This window comes from Pleurodeles waltl, chromosome 3_1, assembly GCF_031143425.1.
Source record: "Pleurodeles waltl isolate 20211129_DDA chromosome 3_1, aPleWal1.hap1.20221129, whole genome shotgun sequence".
Classification (NCBI taxonomy): Eukaryota; Metazoa; Chordata; class Amphibia; order Caudata; family Salamandridae; genus Pleurodeles; species Pleurodeles waltl.
The window spans coordinates 168642753-168665428 of record NC_090440.1 but is presented as its reverse complement, the minus strand read 5'-3'; the positions used below and the strand labels follow the sequence as shown (position 1 = coordinate 168665428).

Genomic DNA, 22676 nt, shown 5'->3' with positions numbered 1-22676 from the left:
GCAAATTCATGTCACACAGTGGTTCCCAAACTATGCTTGGTGCGAGGCGCCCCTGTCTAGTTTTGACGGCGCACTGGGGTGCCGTGACGCACAGATTGGGAACCACTGGTATAGAGCCATGTAGGTGATAATGGGGCCCCAGATGTTCTTGGGGTGAGACTGTGCTGGTATTAGCTCCCAGTTGTCTCTCCTGGCAGAAAGTCACATCAGCCAAGCAGTCTTTCAAGGATCAGCTAGTGTAGTTTTCCCAGTGCATCGCCACCTTTCCCTTGACTAGCAGCAGCATCGCCGTCAACCAGTGGGTGAATGTCAGAATATCTTTAACGTTTTCCAGCAGTCCCACCAGCAGCATTCTCTGCTCCGAGTGACCAGTTACATCTTCAGTGTAGGTGTAGGCCTCCATCCAAAAGTCAGCTATCTTTGTGCATCCCCAGGCTAGATGTAGAAGATCAGCGCTCATGTGGCTGCATCACAGGCGTTGACCTAGTTGTTAGTCAGGGGGACTGTCACCAATTTAAATCAGCTGATCTTATTTCCAGTGAGGGTATTGAACAGTATGAATTCGCGTAGCATAGGTGCCAAGTTATGGGCGGGGTACCGCACATAAACCATTATGTCGTCCACATACATTGAGGCAGCAAGCTCTCGGTCCATATAGTTAAGGCATCAATCAGATTGCTGCTGTCTTAAGCGTGAGGCAAGGGACTCCATGGCAGTTGCATATAATATTTGGGGAGATTGGCCATCCCAGTCGAGTGCCTGTAAGGAAATGCCTCCTTGGCATGGTTGCCCCCTGACTTTTTGCCTTTGCTGATGCTATGTTTACAATTGAAAGTGTGCTGAGGCCTGCTAACCAGGCCCCAGCACCAGTGTTCTTTCCCTAACCTGTACTTTTGTATCCACAATTGGCAGACCCTGGCATCCAGATAAGTCCCTTGTAACTGGTACTTCTAGTACCAAGGGCCCTGATGCCAAGGAAGGTCTCTAAGGGCTGCAGCATGTCTTATGCCACCCTGGAGACCTCTCACTCAGCACAGACACACTGCTTGCCAGCTTGTGTGTGCTAGTGAGGACAAAACGAGTAAGTCGACATGGCACTCCCCTCAGGGTGCCATGCCAGCCTCTCACTGCCTATGCAGTATAGGTAAGACACCCCTCTAGCAGGCCTTACAGCCCTAAGGCAGGGTGCACTATACCATAGGTGAGGGTACCAGTGCATGAGCATGGTACCCCTACAGTGTCTAAACAAAACCTTAGACATTGTAAGTGCAGGGTAGCCATAAGAGTATATGGTCTGGGAGTTTGTCAAACACGAACTCCACAGCACCATAATGGCTACACTGAAAACTGGGAAGTTTGGTATCAAACTTCTCAGCACAATAAATGCACACTGATGCCAGTGTACATTTTATTGCAAAATACACCCCAGAGGGCACCTTAGAGGTGCCCCCTGAAACTTAACCGACTGTCTGTGTAGGCTGACTAGTTCCAGCAGCCTGCCACACTAGAGACATGTTGCTGGCCCCATGGGGAGAGTGCCTTTGTCACTCTGAGGCCAGTAACAAAGCCTGCACTGGGTGGAGATGCTAACACCTCCCCCAGGCAGGAGCTGTAACACCTGGCGGTGAGCCTCAAAGGCTCACCCCTTTGTCACAGCCCAGCAGGGCACTCCAGCTTAGTGGAGTTGCCCGCCCCCTCCGGCCACGGCCCCCACTTTTGGCGGCAAGGCTGGAGGGAACAAAGAAAGCAACAAGGAGGAGTCACTGACCAGTCAGGACAGCCCCTAAGGTGTCCTGAGCTGAGGTGACTCTGACTTTTAGAAATCCTCCATCTTGCAGATGGAGGATTCCCCCAATAGGGTTAGGATTGTGACCCCCTCCCCTTGGGAGGAGGCACAAAGAGGGTGTACCCACCCTCAGGGCTAGTAGCCATTGGCTACTAACCCCCCAGACCTAAACACGCCCTTAAATCTAGTATTTAAGGGCTACCCTGAACCCTAGAAAATTAGATTCCTGCAACTACAAGAAGAAGGACTGCCCAGCTGAAAACCCCTGCAGCGGAAGACCAGAAGACGACAACTGCCTTGGCTCCAGAAACTCACCGGCCTGTCTCCTGCCTTCCAAAGATCCTGCTCCAGCGACGCCTTCCAAAGGGACCAGCGACCTCGACATCCTCTGAGGACTGCCCCTGCTTCGAAAAGACAAGAAACTCCCGAGGACAGCGGACCTGCTCCAAGAAAAGCTGCAACTTTGTTTCCAGCAGCTTTAAAGAACCCTGCAAGCTCCCCGCAAGAAGCGTGAGACTTGCCACACCGCACCCGGCGACCCCGACTCGGCTGGTGGCGATCCAACACCTCAGGAGGGACCCCAGGACTACTCTGATACTGTGAGTACCAAAACCTGTCCCCCCTGAGCCCCCACAGCGCCGCCTGCAGAGGGAATCCCGAGGCTTCCCCTGACCGCGACTCTTTGAACCTAAAGTCCCGACGCCTGGGAGAGACCCTGCACCCGCAGCCCCCAGGACCTGAAGGACCGGACTTTCACTGGAGGAGTGACCCCCAGGAGTCCCTCTCCCTCGCCCAAGTGGAGGTTTCCCCGAGGAATCCCCCCCTTGCCTGCCTGCAGCGCTGAAGAGATCCCGAGATCTCTCATAAACTAACATTGAAAACCCGACGCTTGTTTCTACACTGCACCCGGCCGCCCCCGCGCTGCTGAGGGTGAAATCTCTGTGTGGACTTGTGTCCCCCCCGGTGCCCTACAAAACCCCCCTGGTCTGCCCTCCGAAGACGCGGATACTTACCTGCAAGCAGACCGGAACCGGGGCACCCCCTTCTCTCCATTCTAGCCTATGTGTTTTGGGCACCACTTTGAACTCTGCACCTGACCGGCCCTGAGCTGCTGGTGTGGTGACTTTGGGGTTGCCCTGAACCCCCAACGGTGGGCTACCTTGGACCAAGAACTAAGCCCTGTAAGTGTCTCACTTACCTGGTTAACCTAACAAATACTTACCTCCCCTAGGAACTGTGAAAATTGCACTAAGTGTCCACTTTTAAAACAGCTATTTGTCAATAACTTGAAAAGTATACATGCAATTTTGATGATTTGAAGTTCCTAAAGTACTTACCTGCAATACCTTTCGAATGAGATATTACATGTAGAATTTGAACCTGTGGTTCTTAAAATAAACTAAGAAAAGATATTTTTCTATATAAAAACCTATTGGCTGGATTTGTCTCTGAGTGTGTGTACCTCATTTATTGTCTATGTGTAGGTACAACAAATGCTTAACACTACTCCTTGGATAAGCCTACTGCTCGACCACACTACCACAAAATAGAGCATTAGTATTATCTATTTTTACCACTATTTTACCTCTAAGGGGAACCCTTGGACTCTGTGCATGCTATTCCTTACTTTGAAATAGCACATACAGAGCCAACTTCCTACATTGGTGGATCAGCGGTGGGGTACAAGACTTTGCATTTGCTGGACTACTCAGCCAATACCTGATCACACGACAAATTCCAAAATTGTCATTAGAAATTCATTTTTGCAATTTGAAATTTTTCTAAATTCTTAAAAGTCCTGCTAGGGCCTTGTGTGTTAAGTCCCTGTTTAGCATTGTCTTTTAGAGTTTAAAAGTTTGTTAAAAGTTTGAAATTAGATTCTAGAAACAGTTTTAGATTCTTTAAAAAGTCTTCCAACTCTTAGCAAAATAATGTCTGATACAGAGATGAATGTGGTGGAACTCGACACCACACCTTACCTCCATCTTAAGATGAGGGAGCTAAGGTCTCTCTGTAATATCAAAAAAATAACCATTGGCTCCAGACCTACCAAAACTCAGCTCCAAGAGCTGTTGGCAGAGTTTGAAAAAGCCAAACCCTCTGATGATGACATCACAGAGGAAGAAATTAGTGACTTGGAGGCCAATGTCCCTCCTCCAGTCCTAAATAGGGAGAACAGGACCCCTCAAGTCCTGTCTCCAACTGTGTTAGTCAGAAATAGTGAGTCCCTCACAGGAGGGTCCCACATTTCTGAAATCACTGAGGATGCTCTCAGTGAAGATGACCTCCTGTTAGCCAGGATGGCCAAAAGATTGGCTTTAGAGAGACAGCTCCTAGCCATAGAAAGGGAAAGACAAGAGATGGGCCTAGGACCCATCAATGGTGGCAGCAATATAAATAGGGTCAGAGATTCTCCTGACATGTTAAAAATCCCCAAAGGGATAGTGACAAAATTTGAAGATGGTGATGACATCACCAAGTGGTTCACAGCTTTTGAGAGGGCTTGTGTAACCAGAAAAGTGAACAGATCTCACTGGGGTGCTCTCCTTTGGGAAATGTTCACTGGAAAGTGTAGGGATAGACTCCTCACACTCTCTGGAAAAGATACAGAATCTTATGACCTCATGAAGGGTACCCTGATTGAGGGCTTTGGATTCTCCACTGAGGAGTACAGGATTAGGTTCAGGGGGGCTCAAAAATCCTCGAGCCAGACCTGGGTTGACTTTGTTGACTACTCAGTGAAAACACTAGATGGTTGGATTCAAGGCAGTGGTGTAAGTAATTATGATGGGCTGTACAATTTATTTGTGAAAGAACACCTGTTAAGTAATTGTTTCAATGATAAACTGCATCAGCATCTGGTAGACCTAGGACCAATTTCTCCCCAAGAATTGGGAAAGAAGGCGGACCATTGGGTCAAGACAAGGGTGTCCAAGACTTCAACAGGGGGTGACCAAAAGAAAGGGGTCACAAAGACTCCCCAGGGGAAGGATGATGAGACAACCAAAACTAAAAATAGTAAAGAGTCTTCTACAGGCCCCCAAAAACCTGCACAGGAGGGTGGGCCCAGAGCCTCTTCACAAAACAATGGGTACAAGGGTAAAAACTTTGATCCCAAAAAGGCCTGGTGTCATAGCTGTAAACAGCATGGACACCAAACTGGAGACAAGGCCTGTCCCAAGAAAGATTCCACTCCAAACTCCCATCCAGGTAACACTGGTATGGCTAGTCTCCAAGTGGGATCAACAGTGTGCCCAGAGCAAATCAGGGTCCACACTGAAGCTACTCTAGTCTCTGAGGGTGGGGTGGATTTAGCCACACTAGCTGTCTGGCCGCCTAACATGCAAAAATACAGACAGCAACTCTTAATTAATGGGACTAGAATAGAGGGCCTGAGGGATACAGGTGCCAGTGTCACCATGGTGACAGAGAAACTGGTTTCCCCTGGCCAATACCTGACTGGAAAAACTTACACAGTCACCAACGCTGACAATCAGAGAAAAGTACATCCCATGGCAATGGTTACTTTAGAATGGGGAGGGGTCAATGGCCTGAAACAGGTGGTGGTCTCCTCAAATATCCCAGTGGACTGTCTGCTTGGAAATGACCTGGAGTCCTCAGCATGGGCTGAGGTAGAACTAAAAACCCATGCAGCAATGCTGGGTATCCCTGAACTGGTGTGTGTGAAAACAAGAGCACAGTGCAAGGCACAGGGTGAACAAGTAGAGCTGGAGTCTGGAAGAAGGGCCCAGCCTACCAAGAGAACAGGAAAGTCAGTTGGGGAACCAACTACAACACAGCAAAAGAAAGGGAACCTCTCTTCTCAGGAAGAAGTTCTGCCCTCTGAGGGAACTGAGCCTTTGGAGCTTGAACCTTATCAGGTTGAGCTCTTAGGCCCAGGGGGACCCTCAAGGGAGGAGCTGTGTAAGGGACAAGAAACCTGTCCCTCTCTTGAAGGCCTTAGGCAGCAAGCTGCTGAAGAGTCCAAAGGCAAGAAAAATGGAACGCATAGGGTCTATTGGGAAGATGGACTCCTGTACACTGAGGCCAGAGACCCCAAACCTGGTGCCACTAGGAGAGTGGTAGTGCCTCAGCTGTTCAGGAAGTTCATCCTAACATTGGCCCATGACATTCCCCTTGCTGGACATTTGGGACAAACCAAGACGTGGGAGAGGTTAGTCAACCACTTCTACTGGCCCAATATGTCCAACATGGTTAAGGAGTTTTGCCTCTCCTGCCCCACCTGTCAAGCCAGTGGTAAGACAGGTGGGCATCCAAAGGCCCCCCTCATTCCACTTCCAGTGGTGGGGGTTCCCTTTGAAAGAGTGGGTGTGGACATAGTTGGTCCACTAGAACCTCCCACAGCCTCAGGAAATATGTATATCCTGGTAGTAGTGGATCATGCTACCAGGTATCCTGAAGCTATTCCCCTTAGGTCGACTACTGCCCCTGCAGTAGCCAAGGCCCTCATTGGTATCTTTACCAGAGTGGGTTTCCCTAAGGAGGTGGTGTCTGACAGAGGTACCAACTTCATGTCAGCATACCTAAAACACATGTGGAATGAGTGTGGAGTGACTTATAAATTCACTACACCATACCATCCACAAACTAATGGCTTGGTTGAGAGATTCAACAAGACATTAAAAGGCATGATCATGGGGCTCCCAGAAAAACTCAAAAGGAGATGGGATGTCCTCTTGCCATGTCTGCTTTTCGCTTACAGAGAGGTGCCACAGAAGGGAGTAGGATTCTCACCCTTTGAACTTCTGTTTGGTCATCCTGTAAGGGGACCACTTGCCCTTGTTAAAGAAGGCTGGGAGAGACCTCTCCATGAGCCTAAACAGGACATAGTGGACTATGTACTTGGCCTTCGCTCTAGAATGGCAGAGTACATGGAAAAGGCAACCAAAAACCTTGAGGCCAGCCAACAGCTCCAGAAGTTTTGGTATGACCAAAAGGCTGCACTGGTTGAGTTCCAACCAGGGCAGAAAGTCTGGGTTCTGGAGCCTGTGGCTCCCAGGGCACTCCAGGACAAATGGAGTGGCCCTTACCCAGTGCTAGAAAGGAAGAGTCAGGTCACCTACCTGGTGGACCTGGGCACAAGCAGGAGCCCCAAGAGGGTGATCCATGTGAACCGCCTTAAGCTCTTCCATGACAGGGCTGATGTGAATCTGTTGATGGTAACAGATGAGGATCAGGAGGCAGAGAGTGAACCTCTCCCTGATCTTCTGTCATCAGACCCAAAAGATGGCACAGTAGATGGAGTGATCTACTCAGACACCCTCTCTGGCCAACAGCAAGCTGATTGTAGGAGAGTCCTACAACAGTTTCCTGAACTCTTCTCCTTAACCCCTGGTCAGACACACCTGTGTACCCATGATGTGGACACAGGAGACAGCATGCCTGTCAAAAACAAAATCTTTAGACAGTCTGACCATGTTAAGGAAAGCATCAAGGTGGAAGTCCACAAGATGCTGGAGTTGGGAGTAATTGAGCGCTCTGACAGCCCCTGGGCTAGCCCAGTGGTCTTAGTCCCCAAACCTCACACCAAAGATGGAAAGAAAGAGATGAGGTTTTGTGTGGACTACAGAGGGCTCAATTCTGTCACCAAGACAGATGCTCATCCAATTCCAAGAGCTGATGAGCTCATAGATAAATTAGGTGCTGCCAAATTCTTAAGTACCTTTGACTTGACAGCAGGGTACTGGCAAATAAAAATGGCACCTGGAGCAAAAGAGAAAACAGCATTCTCCACACCTGATGGGCATTATCAGTTTACTGTTATGCCCTTTGGTTTAAAGAATGCCCCTGCCACCTTCCAAAGGTTGGTGAATCAAGTCCTTGCTGGCTTGGAGTCCTTTAGCACAGCTTATCTTGATGATATTGCTGTCTTTAGATCCACCTGGCAGGATCACCTGGTCCACCTGAAGAAGGTTTTGAAGGCTCTGCAATCTGCAGGCCTCTCTATCAAGGCATCCAAATGCCAGATAGGGCAGGGAACTGTGGTTTACTTGGGCCACCTTGTAGGTGGAGGCCAAGTTCAGCCACTCCAACCCAAGATCCAGACTATTCTGGACTGGGTAGCTCCAAAAACCCAGACTCAAGTCAGGGCATTCCTTGGCTTGACTGGGTATTACAGGAGGTTTGTGAAGGGATATGGATCCATTGTGACAGCCCTCACTGAACTCACCTCCAAGAAAATGCCCAAGAAAGTAAACTGGACTGTGGAATGCCAACAGGCCTTTGACACCCTGAAACAGGCAATGTGCTCAGCACCAGTTCTAAAAGCTCCAGATTATTCTAAGCAGTTCATTGTGCAGACTGATGCCTCTGAACATGGGATAGGGGCAGTTTTGTCCCAAACAAATGATGATGGCCTTGACCAGCCTGTTGCTTTCATTAGCAGGAGGTTACTCCCCAGGGAGCAGCGTTGGAGTGCCATTGAGAGGGAGGCCTTTGCTGTGGTTTGGTCCCTGAAGAAGCTGAGACCATACCTCTTTGGGACTCACTTCCTAGTTCAAACTGACCACAGACCTCTCAAATGGCTGATGCAAATGAAAGGTGAAAATCCTAAACTGTTGAGGTGGTCCATCTCCCTACAGGGAATGGACTTTATAGTGGAACACAGACCTGGGACTGCCCATGCCAATGCAGATGGCCTTTCCAGGTTCTTCCACTTAGAAAATGAAGACTCTCTTGGGAAAGGTTAGTCTCATCCTCTTTCGTTTGGGGGGGGGGTTGTGTAAGGAAATGCCTCCTTGGCATGGTTGCCCCCTGACTTTTTGCCTTTGCTGATGCTATGTTTACAATTGAAAGTGTGCTGAGGCCTGCTAACCAGGCCCCAGCACCAGTGTTCTTTCCCTAACCTGTACTTTTGTATCCACAATTGGCAGACCCTGGCATCCAGATAAGTCCCTTGTAACTGGTACTTCTAGTACCAAGGGCCCTGATGCCAAGGAAGGTCTCTAAGGGCTGCAGCATGTCTTATGCCACCCTGGAGACCTCTCACTCAGCACAGACACACTGCTTGCCAGCTTGTGTGTGCTAGTGAGGACAAAACGAGTAAGTCGACATGGCACTCCCCTCAGGGTGCCATGCCAGCCTCTCACTGCCTATGCAGTATAGGTAAGACACCCCTCTAGCAGGCCTTACAGCCCTAAGGCAGGGTGCACTATACCATAGGTGAGGGTACCAGTGCATGAGCATGGTACCCCTACAGTGTCTAAACAAAACCTTAGACATTGTAAGTGCAGGGTAGCCATAAGAGTATATGGTCTGGGAGTTTGTCAAACACGAACTCCACAGCACCATAATGGCTACACTGAAAACTGGGAAGTTTGGTATCAAACTTCTCAGCACAATAAATGCACACTGATGCCAGTGTACATTTTATTGCAAAATACACCCCAGAGGGCACCTTAGAGGTGCCCCCTGAAACTTAACCGACTGTCTGTGTAGGCTGACTAGTTCCAGCAGCCTGCCACACTAGAGACATGTTGCTGGCCCCATGGGGAGAGTGCCTTTGTCACTCTGAGGCCAGTAACAAAGCCTGCACTGGGTGGAGATGCTAACACCTCCCCCAGGCAGGAGCTGTAACACCTGGCGGTGAGCCTCAAAGGCTCACCCCTTTGTCACAGCCCAGCAGGGCACTCCAGCTTAGTGGAGTTGCCCGCCCCCTCCGGCCACGGCCCCCACTTTTGGCGGCAAGGCTGGAGGGAACAAAGAAAGCAACAAGGAGGAGTCACTGACCAGTCAGGACAGCCCCTAAGGTGTCCTGAGCTGAGGTGACTCTGACTTTTAGAAATCCTCCATCTTGCAGATGGAGGATTCCCCCAATAGGGTTAGGATTGTGACCCCCTCCCCTTGGGAGGAGGCACAAAGAGGGTGTACCCACCCTCAGGGCTAGTAGCCATTGGCTACTAACCCCCCAGACCTAAACACGCCCTTAAATCTAGTATTTAAGGGCTACCCTGAACCCTAGAAAATTAGATTCCTGCAACTACAAGAAGAAGGACTGCCCAGCTGAAAACCCCTGCAGCGGAAGACCAGAAGACGACAACTGCCTTGGCTCCAGAAACTCACCGGCCTGTCTCCTGCCTTCCAAAGATCCTGCTCCAGCGACGCCTTCCAAAGGGACCAGCGACCTCGACATCCTCTGAGGACTGCCCCTGCTTCGAAAAGACAAGAAACTCCCGAGGACAGCGGACCTGCTCCAAGAAAAGCTGCAACTTTGTTTCCAGCAGCTTTAAAGAACCCTGCAAGCTCCCCGCAAGAAGCGTGAGACTTGCCACACCGCACCCGGCGACCCCGACTCGGCTGGTGGCGATCCAACACCTCAGGAGGGACCCCAGGACTACTCTGATACTGTGAGTACCAAAACCTGTCCCCCCTGAGCCCCCACAGCGCCGCCTGCAGAGGGAATCCCGAGGCTTCCCCTGACCGCGACTCTTTGAACCTAAAGTCCCGACGCCTGGGAGAGACCCTGCACCCGCAGCCCCCAGGACCTGAAGGACCGGACTTTCACTGGAGGAGTGACCCCCAGGAGTCCCTCTCCCTCGCCCAAGTGGAGGTTTCCCCGAGGAATCCCCCCCTTGCCTGCCTGCAGCGCTGAAGAGATCCCGAGATCTCTCATAGACTAACATTGAAAACCCGACGCTTGTTTCTACACTGCACCCGGCCGCCCCCGCGCTGCTGAGGGTGAAATCTCTGTGTGGACTTGTGTCCCCCCCGGTGCCCTACAAAACCCCCCTGGTCTGCCCTCCGAAGACGCGGATACTTACCTGCAAGCAGACCGGAACCGGGGCACCCCCTTCTCTCCATTCTAGCCTATGTGTTTTGGGCACCACTTTGAACTCTGCACCTGACCGGCCCTGAGCTGCTGGTGTGGTGACTTTGGGGTTGCCCTGAACCCCCAACGGTGGGCTACCTTGGACCAAGAACTAAGCCCTGTAAGTGTCTCACTTACCTGGTTAACCTAACAAATACTTACCTCCCCTAGGAACTGTGAAAATTGCACTAAGTGTCCACTTTTAAAACAGCTATTTGTCAATAACTTGAAAAGTATACATGCAATTTTGATGATTTGAAGTTCCTAAAGTACTTACCTGCAATACCTTTCGAATGAGATATTACATGTAGAATTTGAACCTGTGGTTCTTAAAATAAACTAAGAAAAGATATTTTTCTATATAAAAACCTATTGGCTGGATTTGTCTCTGAGTGTGTGTACCTCATTTATTGTCTATGTGTAGGTACAACAAATGCTTAACACTACTCCTTGGATAAGCCTACTGCTCGACCACACTACCACAAAATAGAGCATTAGTATTATCTATTTTTACCACTATTTTACCTCTAAGGGGAACCCTTGGACTCTGTGCATGCTATTCCTTACTTTGAAATAGCACATACAGAGCCAACTTCCTACAGTGCCTCTGTTGATTTATTATGGGGCCAGATGCTATACCATTAATCTGAAGCCTAGCAGTAGGAATTGCGTACAGGTGCCTGATCCATTGAATGAAGATTGAGCTGAACCCAATGCGTTGAATAGGACGTAAAGAAATGGCCACTTAAGGCAATCAAAGACCTTTGTAGCACCTAGGAAAAGCTCTGCAACTGAAAATGTGTGGCTAGAAAGTTTGAAGCATGGCAAAGAGAGTGCGGATATTGTATACAGTGAAACACCTTAGCACAAAGCTTGATTGATATGGTATGACAATGATGGAGACAAGGTGGAGTATTCTGGTTGGGCATGTCGAAAGCATGCGTGCCAGGAGTCGCAAAGGTTAGGCTGTTTGGTTTTAATACTGTTACTATTAGAGGTGGGCAGGTGGCAGTCGCCCTGGCCTCTTCATGCATTGCCAATAATTGAGGGGCTAGTTCCTCTGCATATTTCTTGTAAAGTTGGCCTGGGGGCCTTGTCGCCTAGCATGCTGCTGATAGCTTGAAGTATACCTTCAGTAGAGAATGGGACTTCCAGAAATTGTCCAAGGCCATTGTCTAACCCAAGTAATTGAGTAGAATTAAAGTATTCGATGAGCTTGTCTGTGTTCCCACATCAGTAGAGGCACAAAGGTTGGTGTAGAATAGAAACATTGTTTAAATGAAAGCCACAGAATGATGTGGTTCCCTGGTGGGATTCATTAGTAATGCTATGTAGGAGCTGCTCCACTTTTTCTTGAGTAGGGCCACCAGGTCTTGCTCGCTCTGTGGCATGTGCCATAGTCACAGGCAAAACCAAGTAGTAGATACGTAGGCCTTTTCCATCCTTCCGGTCTGCAGGCGAAATCTGGTGCTCTCAGAGCTCTTGAAATACTGCAATGTCAACATTGTGTCTCCGGAGGTATGCAGACATTTTTCTAATCTTTCTGGGATCATTCATGCCACGTAAGTTCCAGGATATTAACTGTAATGTTTCTCATAACTGTTCAGTGAATGCTGCACGTGAGATGGGGTCGGGCTCATGAGAGGCATCGACCCAAGGAGCTATTGTCTGAGGATCAAAGCATGGTGCATAAGGATGGCAGCTGAAGAATGTGCTATGCAGGGGCAGTCATAGAAACCGCTCTAAAACAAATGGCTGAGCAGAGCCCCCACTTCAACAACCCCAACCCGTTGAAGAGCATTCCCACCCCCTCAAAACAGCCAAGTCAAAGAAAATAAACATGTGGGATCCATCCCAGGTGCCACACAGTGAGGCGGGCACTCTCCCTATCCTATATGGGGGACAGGTGACCCAGCTTGGGTGAATGATTAATAGCCGGCACAGTCAATTTGAATCATTGTCTCTGAGGTGACAGTCAGGGTCTTGCTGTTGCTCGTTTGCAGGCATGTTTGTGGCACAATTTTATGATAAATTTAGGTTCCATGAAGAAGTGGGCCTTCCCATTAAGAAGAATTCAGAGCTTAACTGAGTAGAAGAGGACGTATGGTAGGTCCATCTTCATCAGCAGGCTCTAGGCAGGCAGAACCTCCCTGCGGGTGGTCTCTACAGCCAGAGTGTAGTCAGGATAAATGGATAGTTTTTTAAAATCTTGATAGTGAAGCTCACCCTTTTTGCATGCAAGGCACAGGATCATATCTCGATCCCTGTATTGCAACTGTTGGACATTGATGTGGCGGGCAAGGGCCCCAGGGATCAGTGCACACACACACGCTGCAGAGAAATGGTTGGTCAATTGGCCTCCCAACAAATCTTTGAGAAGTTTCTTATGATTGTGTATTTAGGAAGGCTAAATACTCTAATGTTGTTTCTCCTGGAGCGCGCCTCCAAGTCTTTGTTCTTGGCTTTGATGACTGAGGATTTTCTCCATCTGGAGTAAGTGTTAATTGTTTGCTGCAGCCCCATCCTCCTAATCGAACACACGCTGCTCCAGATGGGAAAGTTAGTCTTCATGTTTGTGAAGACATTTGCTCATGTAATCCAGTCGATTGGTAAATTTGTCAATCTCCATCAGATGCTCGCTTCCCACTAGCAAGAGCAGCAGGCGGAAGTCCCAGCCCTTCCTTGCTATGTGTTGTGGGGCATTACTAGTAGCACACAGCACACACTAGTGCAGTAGCAGGCAGACCGGTACAGCAGGTAGGCACCTTTACCTCCAGCCAGTCTGAAGAACTGCAGCAATCCTTCTCCAACCCTCTGTCAAGGAGCCTCTCTGCAGGGCCGCAGGCAGGCTGCAACCACTTATGTGTGCAGGTGTGTGTCTGCTGGCTGTAAAGGCTGCCAGCCGCTTGTCCCCTCAGCAGCAGCCCCTCAATGTTAGCTGCTGCAGCAGTCATGAGATCCAAATTCTCTGCATCGCTTAGGTGCAGTGCTACCCATCCTCCCGGGAACAATCCAGCCTGTGCATTTGGCCGCCACTTCTCTGTGATTGCAGTATCTCACTGGGTGCACCGTCTTTCAAATAGACAGGTACTTCCATACGGGGGCCAGATGGCAGCCCAATCTCATGGAAATTAAGGGATGTTCCGGGTTGCCATCTTGTGTAGCTCAATTCTCTAGTGCCCCTGTCCTCTTTTTTTCCCCTATTACCAGCTTCACTAGGTCCCATGTGACATAAAGGATGAAACTTTCATTTTTACCCACATTACTACTGAGTGTCACATCAGTCAGGTTCTTTGTTTTTCTGTGTTTTTCCTTCTTCATCTTTTTAAGGAGGAGGATCATTTGCATAGAACAGTCACAAGAATGACGTACGCCACACACATTCCTAGGACAAGTTTGTTACATGTAATGGATATCTCAATCATTGCTTATTGTGGCAGCAACTAGTGTTAATGTTTTGGCACCAATTCATCCGTTATGTTCATGTGGTACTGTGCCTGAAGCTGTCCTTCTAGGCACTTGATTTTGTTATTGTGTTACATGTTGAAATTGGTTGGGCATTCGTTAACATAGAACTGTTGTAATTAATGTATTATTCTTTTCACAGGTTTGGTGGCTGAACAGTTTCTTAACTCAACAGCAACTCAGCTTACATATCATGGGCTGTGTGAGCTGACTTCATCTGTTGCAGAAGGAGAGCTCTGTGTATTCTTCAGGAACAATCATTTTAGCACCATGACCAAATTTAAGGTAAGATACAGAACCACACTGACAGTCTTAACTTTAATCATTCTCCATATTTTCCCGACTTTCAGTGAACTCTTCCTAAAGTTTTAGTGGCATATTAATAATTTGAGTCAATTGAAAACATGTTAACCTTTTATAATAATCATACTACTGAGCCAGCCAAGAGGCTGATTTGGGTGCTCGACCAGCCTTGAGTCACTTGGTGTAGGGCAATACTGGCATCAAATATTACACGATAGTTGACAACATAACACACAGGCATACGCAGGGAACAGACTCTGATTGCATAGAAATCAGAGACTTGCCAATGCAGTATAGAGGTAAAGCAATATTCCTATAAGCCTTGCATGAACCAGCGCACTAAAAGAAAGGGATACTCAAGGAAGTGATTTGTCTGGCAGCACCAAAAGACTGAACCAGGGTCAAAGATAGTGGGGAGAGTTCTGGTCTTGTTAGAGATCTGGCTAAGGATAAATCTGGACTCATCCCTTAAGTTCACTGTAGCAGCCTCGGGAGGCTTTGCATTAGAACAAGGCTCGGACCCACATGAAGAGACTTGTTTAAGATGTTGGATGGAAAATATGGATTTCCTTCAAACAGTATGGAGCTGTGGGTCTTTAGAACCTTCAGATAGACAGTGGCAGGGATCTCCCCAATTATATTAGGCCGTCAGCTTGTCCTTACCCACCAGCAGATCATTCTTAGCATAGTAAATGACTTGGACTTCAATGGGCGCAATCAGGCATTTGTGGGTTTGGGTTTGTAATAGCCAAAATAGATATTGAGTAACAATGGAGAACAGTGATGACATCTAGCCTTATTAAATGTAAAGCAGGGCTTGACCCGTTTAGAACCCTGGAAAAAAGAATCTGAGACCTGCAGTTGTCTTCAAAAATCACAGGAAGATATGGGGCCAGTGGATGGAGCACTGACGCACCCTTGCTTAAAAAGCCTCCTCTCGCCATGTCATGATTGTTGAAAACTAGTTACACTGTTTCACTTTATATCGAAGGGTCATACTTACTTAGTACCCCTATAAGAGGTTGGAAATACCAAGCTATGATGTACTGTGGTTGTGTTGGTTTTTTGTTTGTTTCAATGCATATTGAAATCCCAATAAAATGGTTTATTAGAAAAACCCTCCGATCTCAAAATCGTTCTGTCTTTTACACTTCATCAGTGAAACTGAATTATATTTCGAAGATCTTGAGGGGTTACTTGTTTGTTTTTGTGCATATGTATGTGTGTACTTGGTGTTTCTGTAGTGTGAAGTAAGCCAGAAGAGACAGCACTGCACAGGCTCGGAGGCAAGCATATGGTCAAAAAGTGATGAGAGAGTTAGGTTCTAGGAGCAGAAATGTACTGTTACTGCGTTGTGATGTAGTGTTATTTAAAGAGTGGTGTCTTCATCCTCTTGCTAAACAAGAACAGCATTTCTTTCTTTTACCTATGTAAGTCTCCAGTCTGATAAAACCCTGACTACTGGTGTGTTGAGAGCTGCCAGAGATAGTGAGCTTGTCACCAAGATAAGTAGGGGTGCTGGTCTGGTGTGTAAATGATGCAGCAGGTGTAGGTGATGGTGCTGGCTGGCAAGTCGAGTCGACGGAGTTCCATCAGGATGTGGGGATCATGTGATCATATTTCTTCCAGCCATGGATGAGACTTGCTGCAGTGTGTAGGATGCCCTTAATAGGGGCCAGTGTGAAGTCTGGGAGGGAATGAATTAGGGCATTTACCAGCATCCTGATGTAACAGTATGAGGGCTGGAATAGCACTTCTAACGGACGTTGCTTTCTGAAAGAAATGGTTTCAGCGTCTTTAAAAGAGGCAGCCATTTTTGTTTTTTGTTTTTTGTTTTTGATATCATTTCTTGAGCTTGGGGTTTGTGACTGTGGTGCATCTATGTTACATGGCATTAGGTGAAAGCTGGTGGGAAGTGGGGTGCATCTGTTCACAGAAATATATGGGAATTACTGCCCTTACATCATTAAGTCAATGAACCTTAGCTGGTTTCTGACTCAATTATTATAGTTCCTTATGCAAAGGAAAAATGACACCCTTTTAGTGAAAACTGTAAGTAGTAGAAGGCTCTGGGAGACTTAGACAGTTATGAATTGTGTATAATAGACCATATTTGCTATTTTGATTTAGAAACACATGCTGTCATTTTAGCTAATTAGATGGGCTACCTTGAAGGAATTCAGGAAAGAGTCACATGTTATCTGTGGAATCGGAGCAATGCTCAAGTAGTGTAGAGAGGCAGAAAACCTAGAAATACCAAAAGCACTGGTACCTCACCAAAGTAGGCTTTTGAGTTGTGTAGTGCACAACTAAACTTATTTCTCTCTCATGGAAGCTGAGTAGCAGCACCTTAATAGCGATGCCCCTGCTCAACTCTGGGTCCTCAAACTACCAGAATAAGTGCAAACTGATCATATGTGATGGGTGGTAATGGTTTGGCATTCAGACCGACATTTTTGTTCTTTAACCTCTTAGCTGCTGTGCCCTCCCAGCCCCCCCCCCCCCCCCCAGTGCTGACCCCTTTTTTGGCTATTTGGGGTAGTTCGCGCTTAGGTCTTCATAACTTTTTGTCCACATAAGCTGTCCATGCCAAATTTGCATCCTTTTTTTTCCAACATCCGAGGGATTCTAAAGGTACCCAGACTTTCTGGGTTCCTCTGGGGGAGACAAAGAAATTAACCAAAATACACCTAAAATTTCGTTTTTTTCAAAAAAATGGGGAAAAAGGGCTGCCGAAGAAGGCTTGTGTTTTTTCCCCTGAAAATGGCACCAACAAAGGGTTCGCAGTGCTAAAATCACCATCTTCCCATCTTTCAGGAACAGGCAGAGTTGAATCAGAAAACCACATTTTTCAACACAATTTTGGCATTTTACTTGGACATACTTCATTTTTACTATTTTTGGTGCTTTCAGCCTCCTTCCAGTTAGTGACTGTAATGGGTGCGTGGAACCAATACTGGAAAAATAAACAGCTAAGCATTTCTGAAAAGTAGACAGAATTCTGAATTCAGCAAGGGGTCATTTGTGTATATCCGACAAGGTTTTCCTACAGAAACTATCAGCTGAAATAAAACAATATTGAAATTGAGCTAAAAAAACAGCCATTTTTCTCCACGTTTTACTCTGTAACTTTTTCCTGCAATGTCAAAAGTTTTAAAGCAATATACCGTTACATGTGCTGGACTCTTCCGGTGCGGGGATATATAGGGCTTGTAGGTTCATCAAGATCCCTAGGTACCCAGAGCAATATATGAGCTGCACCTTGCAATGGGTTTTCATTCTATTCCAGGTATACAGCAATTCATTTGCTGAAATATAAAGAGTGAAACATAGGTATCAAGAAAACCTTTGTATTTCCCCAATGACCACAGGATAAGGTGTTGAGAAGCAGTGGGTATTTGCACATCTCTGAATTCCGGGATGTCCATACTAGCATGTGCATTAGAGGCCATTTCTCAAATAGATGTCCTTTTTACACACTGTCTTACATTTGGAAGGAAAAAATGTAGAGATAGACAAGGGGCAAGAACACTTGTTGTGCTATTCTGTGTTCCCCCAAGTCTCCCGATAAAATTGGTACTTCACTTGCGTGGGTAGGCCTAAAGCTCGCGTCAGGAAAGGCAATATGGACACATTACATTTTTACACTGAAATCTGACGTGTTTTTTGCAAAGTTCCTAGCTGTAGATTATGCCCTCTAGCTCAGCCGGCACCAAGGTAAACCTACCAAAGCTGCGCAGTTTTGAAAACTAGACACCTAGGGGAATCCAGGATGGGCTGACTTGTGGGGCTCTCACCAGGTTCTGTTACCCAGAATCCTTTGCAAACCTCAAAATGTGGCCAAAAAAACACTTTTTCCTCATTACGGTGACAGAAAGTTCTGGAATCTGAGAGGAGCCACACACTTCCTTCTATCCAGCATTCCCCCAAGTCTCCCAATGAAAATGGTACCTCACTTGTGTGGGTAGGCCTAACGCCTGTGACAGGAAATGCCACAAAACACAATGTGGACACATCACATTTTCCTAGAGAAACCAGAGCTGTTTTTTGCAAAGTGTCTAGCTGTGGATTTTGGCCTCTAGCTCAGCCGGCACCTAGGTAAACCTACGAAACCTGCACATTTTTTAAAACTAGACATCTAGGGGAATCTAGGATGGGCTGACTTGTGGGGCTCTCACCATGTTCTGTTACCCAGAATCCTTTGCAAACCTCCAAATGTGGCCAAAAAAACACTTTTTCCTCTCATTACGGTGACAGAAAGTTCTGGAATCTGAGAGGAGCCACAAATGTCCTTCCACCCAGCACTCCCCCAAGTCTCCCGATAAAAATGGTACCTCACTTGCGTGGGTAGGCCTAGTGCCCGCAATAGGAATATATCACACAACGGTCAATGTTGGTCCTTACATGAGGCAACTGTTGACCCTGGAGTGATCCATTCCTGACACAGGCACTAGGTATAGACATTCAAGTGGGGTAGTGTTTTTATCAGGACAGGTGAGGAATCACTAGGTGGTAGGAATTCTGTGGATCCCAGCATATTCCTGTAGTTTGTGTGACAGAAATGCAAGAAAAATTGAGTTTTTATTAATCATTTCAGCTTTGCCGGGTATTCTGGGTAAGAACATTTTGGGGACTCTGCACAAGTCACACCTCTGTGGACTCCCCCGGATGTCTAGTTTCCAGAAATGTTTGGGTTTAGTATGTTTCCCTATATGGCCACCGAACCCAGGACTAAAAATACAGGTGCCTGCCTTACAAAACCAGTTTGTTTTGTGATAGATAATTCTGATGTCTCCATAATACGATTTGGACGGTGGAATTTGGTGCCGAACTAAATTGGATAGCTCCCAAGAGAGCATTCTCTCTCTGTGCTTGCTGCTGCATTTACGGCTCCCTGGGTTGGGCTAACCCACTATTGCCCCGTTGCACAGACTGTGCTTGCGAAGGGACAGCAGGACTGTCCCCATCACCTCCCTCATAAATAAATGGAAGAGGAGTTATCCAATGGGACTTCTCCGACTAAAGAATCACTCCCAGAGTCTGCGCCATTGTCCTATCCCTCAGATGCTGTCTCAGTCTCTGATCCTATGTCAGAGCTGTCCTCTATAACCCGAGTGACGGCGTCAGCAGCAGTCATCCATCAAGATGCCATCTCTGCTATTAGCTAAACTGTTGCTCTAAAACACTAGCCTACGTAGACAGTCACAAAATTGCTGGTGTGTGTGTGTGTGATATGTGCAACAGTAGGGGCCACCTTACCTGCGCTTCGTCCCTCAATCAGCACGTTCTTTCAAAACACTCAAAAAATACCATTCGTCACAGTCTTTAGCACCTCCTGCGCCCAGTCCAACAATCATTATTAGTGCCCCCTTCCCATGTCCTTCTCCTCGGGTTCCTTCATTACCCTCCAGCAAAAGTGCCTTTCATCTCTCCATAGCCGCCACCCATCCTGCGCGTACATTTCATTTGTATTATAGCATAGGAAATGGCACAGTTTACTAATGTACTCAGCTATTTACATAAAATACAGATTTGCTCTTTGCAGTAGGCATATAAACCTTCGGCGCTTCTCTATGGCACTAACACCGCCACTAGAGAAAAGTCTGATCCTTTTGTAGCAGAAACATAATCACAAGCCTTAATTGACTTTTTTTTATTGCTGCCTAAAAGCTACAGTTGAAATGCGTCAGATGAAGTATGTGCATTGCTTTGAAGACGCAAGCTGCAACTACAAGACAACTGGTGGCAAATTATATCTATATCTATATCTATATATATATATATATATATCACTTTGATATGTGGGTCTGGTTTTCCTGGGGGCCGACCGCAGCCACCAGGTAAACCACACATGCATTGACAAAAGTGATAGATATATATATATATATATATATATATATATATATATATATATATATATATATATATATATATATATAATGGACCATTTCCTCTCATAAATCCAAAAACAAACAGTTGCAAGCAACTTCACCACCGCACTCCAGGAGGAAGTTATTTATTTTTATTGGCGTCAAGATTAAATCACCATCCTTCACCACCGACGCGTTTCGACCTACTGGTTTCGATCACAGTAAATTAGTCCTATCTCCATGTCCCCTATTTATAGTGTTTCTCCTATGACCCCTATTAGTGCATTGTGGGACATGTAGTCTATTAAAAATAAATTAAATGTTGTGCATTAAAAGTATATAGAGGTGGGAAGAGTGCCTAGGGGCCTGAGGATTTTCACGCTGCCAAACCAACCAGATACAAAATCAGAGATGCTGGAGGAATGGGGTGCCAATACCATGGAATGTTCGAAGAATATGATGCATATTATTATTAAATATGCGAGGAAGGACATTGAGGAGATTGTAAAAAGTATACAGGAAATAGAAGAAAAAATAATAGCGTTGAATAAGGAAGAGGAAAGTAAAAAATTGAGAATCATGATGGAAAATAATCTGGAGAAATATGAAAGCATAATAGAGGAACGAAAACAGCGAAAGTTTAGGAGGGATGAAATTGATTATGAAACTAGCAGAATTCTAACATTTGCTAAGAGGTTTGATGTATTGAAACAACAAACGAATATGGGAACTGAGAAAACCACTGTTTCCCCGGAGACATCGCTAAGTGAATCGGATGTGGAATTGAGTGAAGGAGAAGGCACTTCTACGAATGTGAAGAAAGTAACTTTTTTAGATGAAATGAAACTGATCTACATGGACCAGAGAACACCAAAAGGCAGAGGCCAAACATGAGGAAGAGGGAAGAAATTTGGAACAGAACGAGGAAGGGACCTAGAAAAAATAAGAGGATACCCACTGAGAAGCAAACAAAAGAATTGAGCAGTCCAATGGAATTGGAACAGGATGTAAACTTAATAGTTAATCTCTCCAATCATGAATTGACACAAGATGAGAGAACCCTATTAAATAGGGGATTAACGTTCTGTCCCGAAAAACATTAAGACTTTTTTATGATTAATTTTAATTATTTAGTGCCATGATCCTGGGGGAAAAGTTTAAAAAACAGTGCATCATAGATTTTTAAGAGGCTTTCACTCCAATAGAGGCAGTTGTGATAGTAAAGTAATGCATATTAATGAAATTGATATTACATTTTATTTGAAGAGATAGAAGACCACATTAAAGAGGAAGGTGATGGTCACAATGTGTATGATATAGTGGATCAGAAAACAACAGTATTCTTTAAGTAGTGGGCGGTAAACCAGTATTGTCTCTAACAACTTTGCTTAGAAGACAAAACGCACTTAGAGTTACTAGAAATGTACGAGCAGCTGTATGATGTAGAGAAACTTTCATTTCTGGAGACTCAGGAATCAAAGATTCTTCACTGCAACCATGGCTTCCAACCAACCTGCTGGTATAGGTGCCACACAATCTAGATCAGAATTTGAGCAAATACATAATGTTGTTAGACATTCAAACCAAGCAATTTGAATCCATTATCATGGTTGCAGGAAACATGGGTGAAGGCATGAAAGTATTAACAATTTAAAGCAAACAATGTAGTCATTACGAGATTCTGTTGTTGGGAGACGCAGCAACAAAAGAAGAGACATCCACATGTTGAATTTAAAATGGAACATTTTAGAAAAAGTAAAGTAAAATTGGAAACTGCAGCCGGGATACTCAGTCGTTGCTCCATATACATCCAGAAAGAAATGCCCAACTGTTGCACAGATGTTGCAAAATGTTTAGGACAAATTACATAATGGCTTGAATTTTTACAAACTACGCAAACAGTCCAGCTACCTCTGCTTTACAGAGTGAGGAGGCTTCTAGCCACAGCAGTACGTATATTTCTGATGTCACAAGACCTAGGGATACACACAGGCAGACTGCTGATTTAAAAAATGGATATGTTGGCAACTGGCCTAGAGAGGCCCACTGTCAGCAAACACAAAGAGGCATTGAATGTGTGTTTTGTGAAATACAAAAGACAATACTATTTTGTAACAATAATGTGCAATTCAGAATTTTATGAAATTCAAAATACACAGTCCCTGTTGTGACTCTTCATATTTCCTGTAAATAAACATACAAATAACTTGTTTTCAGCATTTTAATTGTGCCTACATCATTATATATTGCATGGTTTAATTTGTATACACTTACCTTAAAAATAATTGTTGATAATGCATCTTATCTCCATTCCATCTGATGCTCTGCTGGCATTTTGGGATGTTTTTGGGTTGGGCTGTTGGGGGGGATGGGAGGAGGGAGTTGCCTTCCTGTTCGTCAAGGCTGTCCTGCTGAAGTTGCATTT

General features: G+C 46.1%; 1 protein-coding gene across 1 annotated transcript in view; it reads left to right on the top strand.

Moving 5' to 3' along the window:
• Window positions 1-22676, top strand: part of MINDY2 (MINDY lysine 48 deubiquitinase 2) — a 469571-nt gene that overhangs the window by 367725 nt on the left and 79170 nt on the right. The window contains exon 6 of the mRNA XM_069222089.1: window positions 14221-14363. Coding sequence (XP_069078190.1) covers window positions 14221-14363 — 143 coding nt within the window. The remainder of the gene's footprint in view (window positions 1-14220; window positions 14364-22676) is intronic.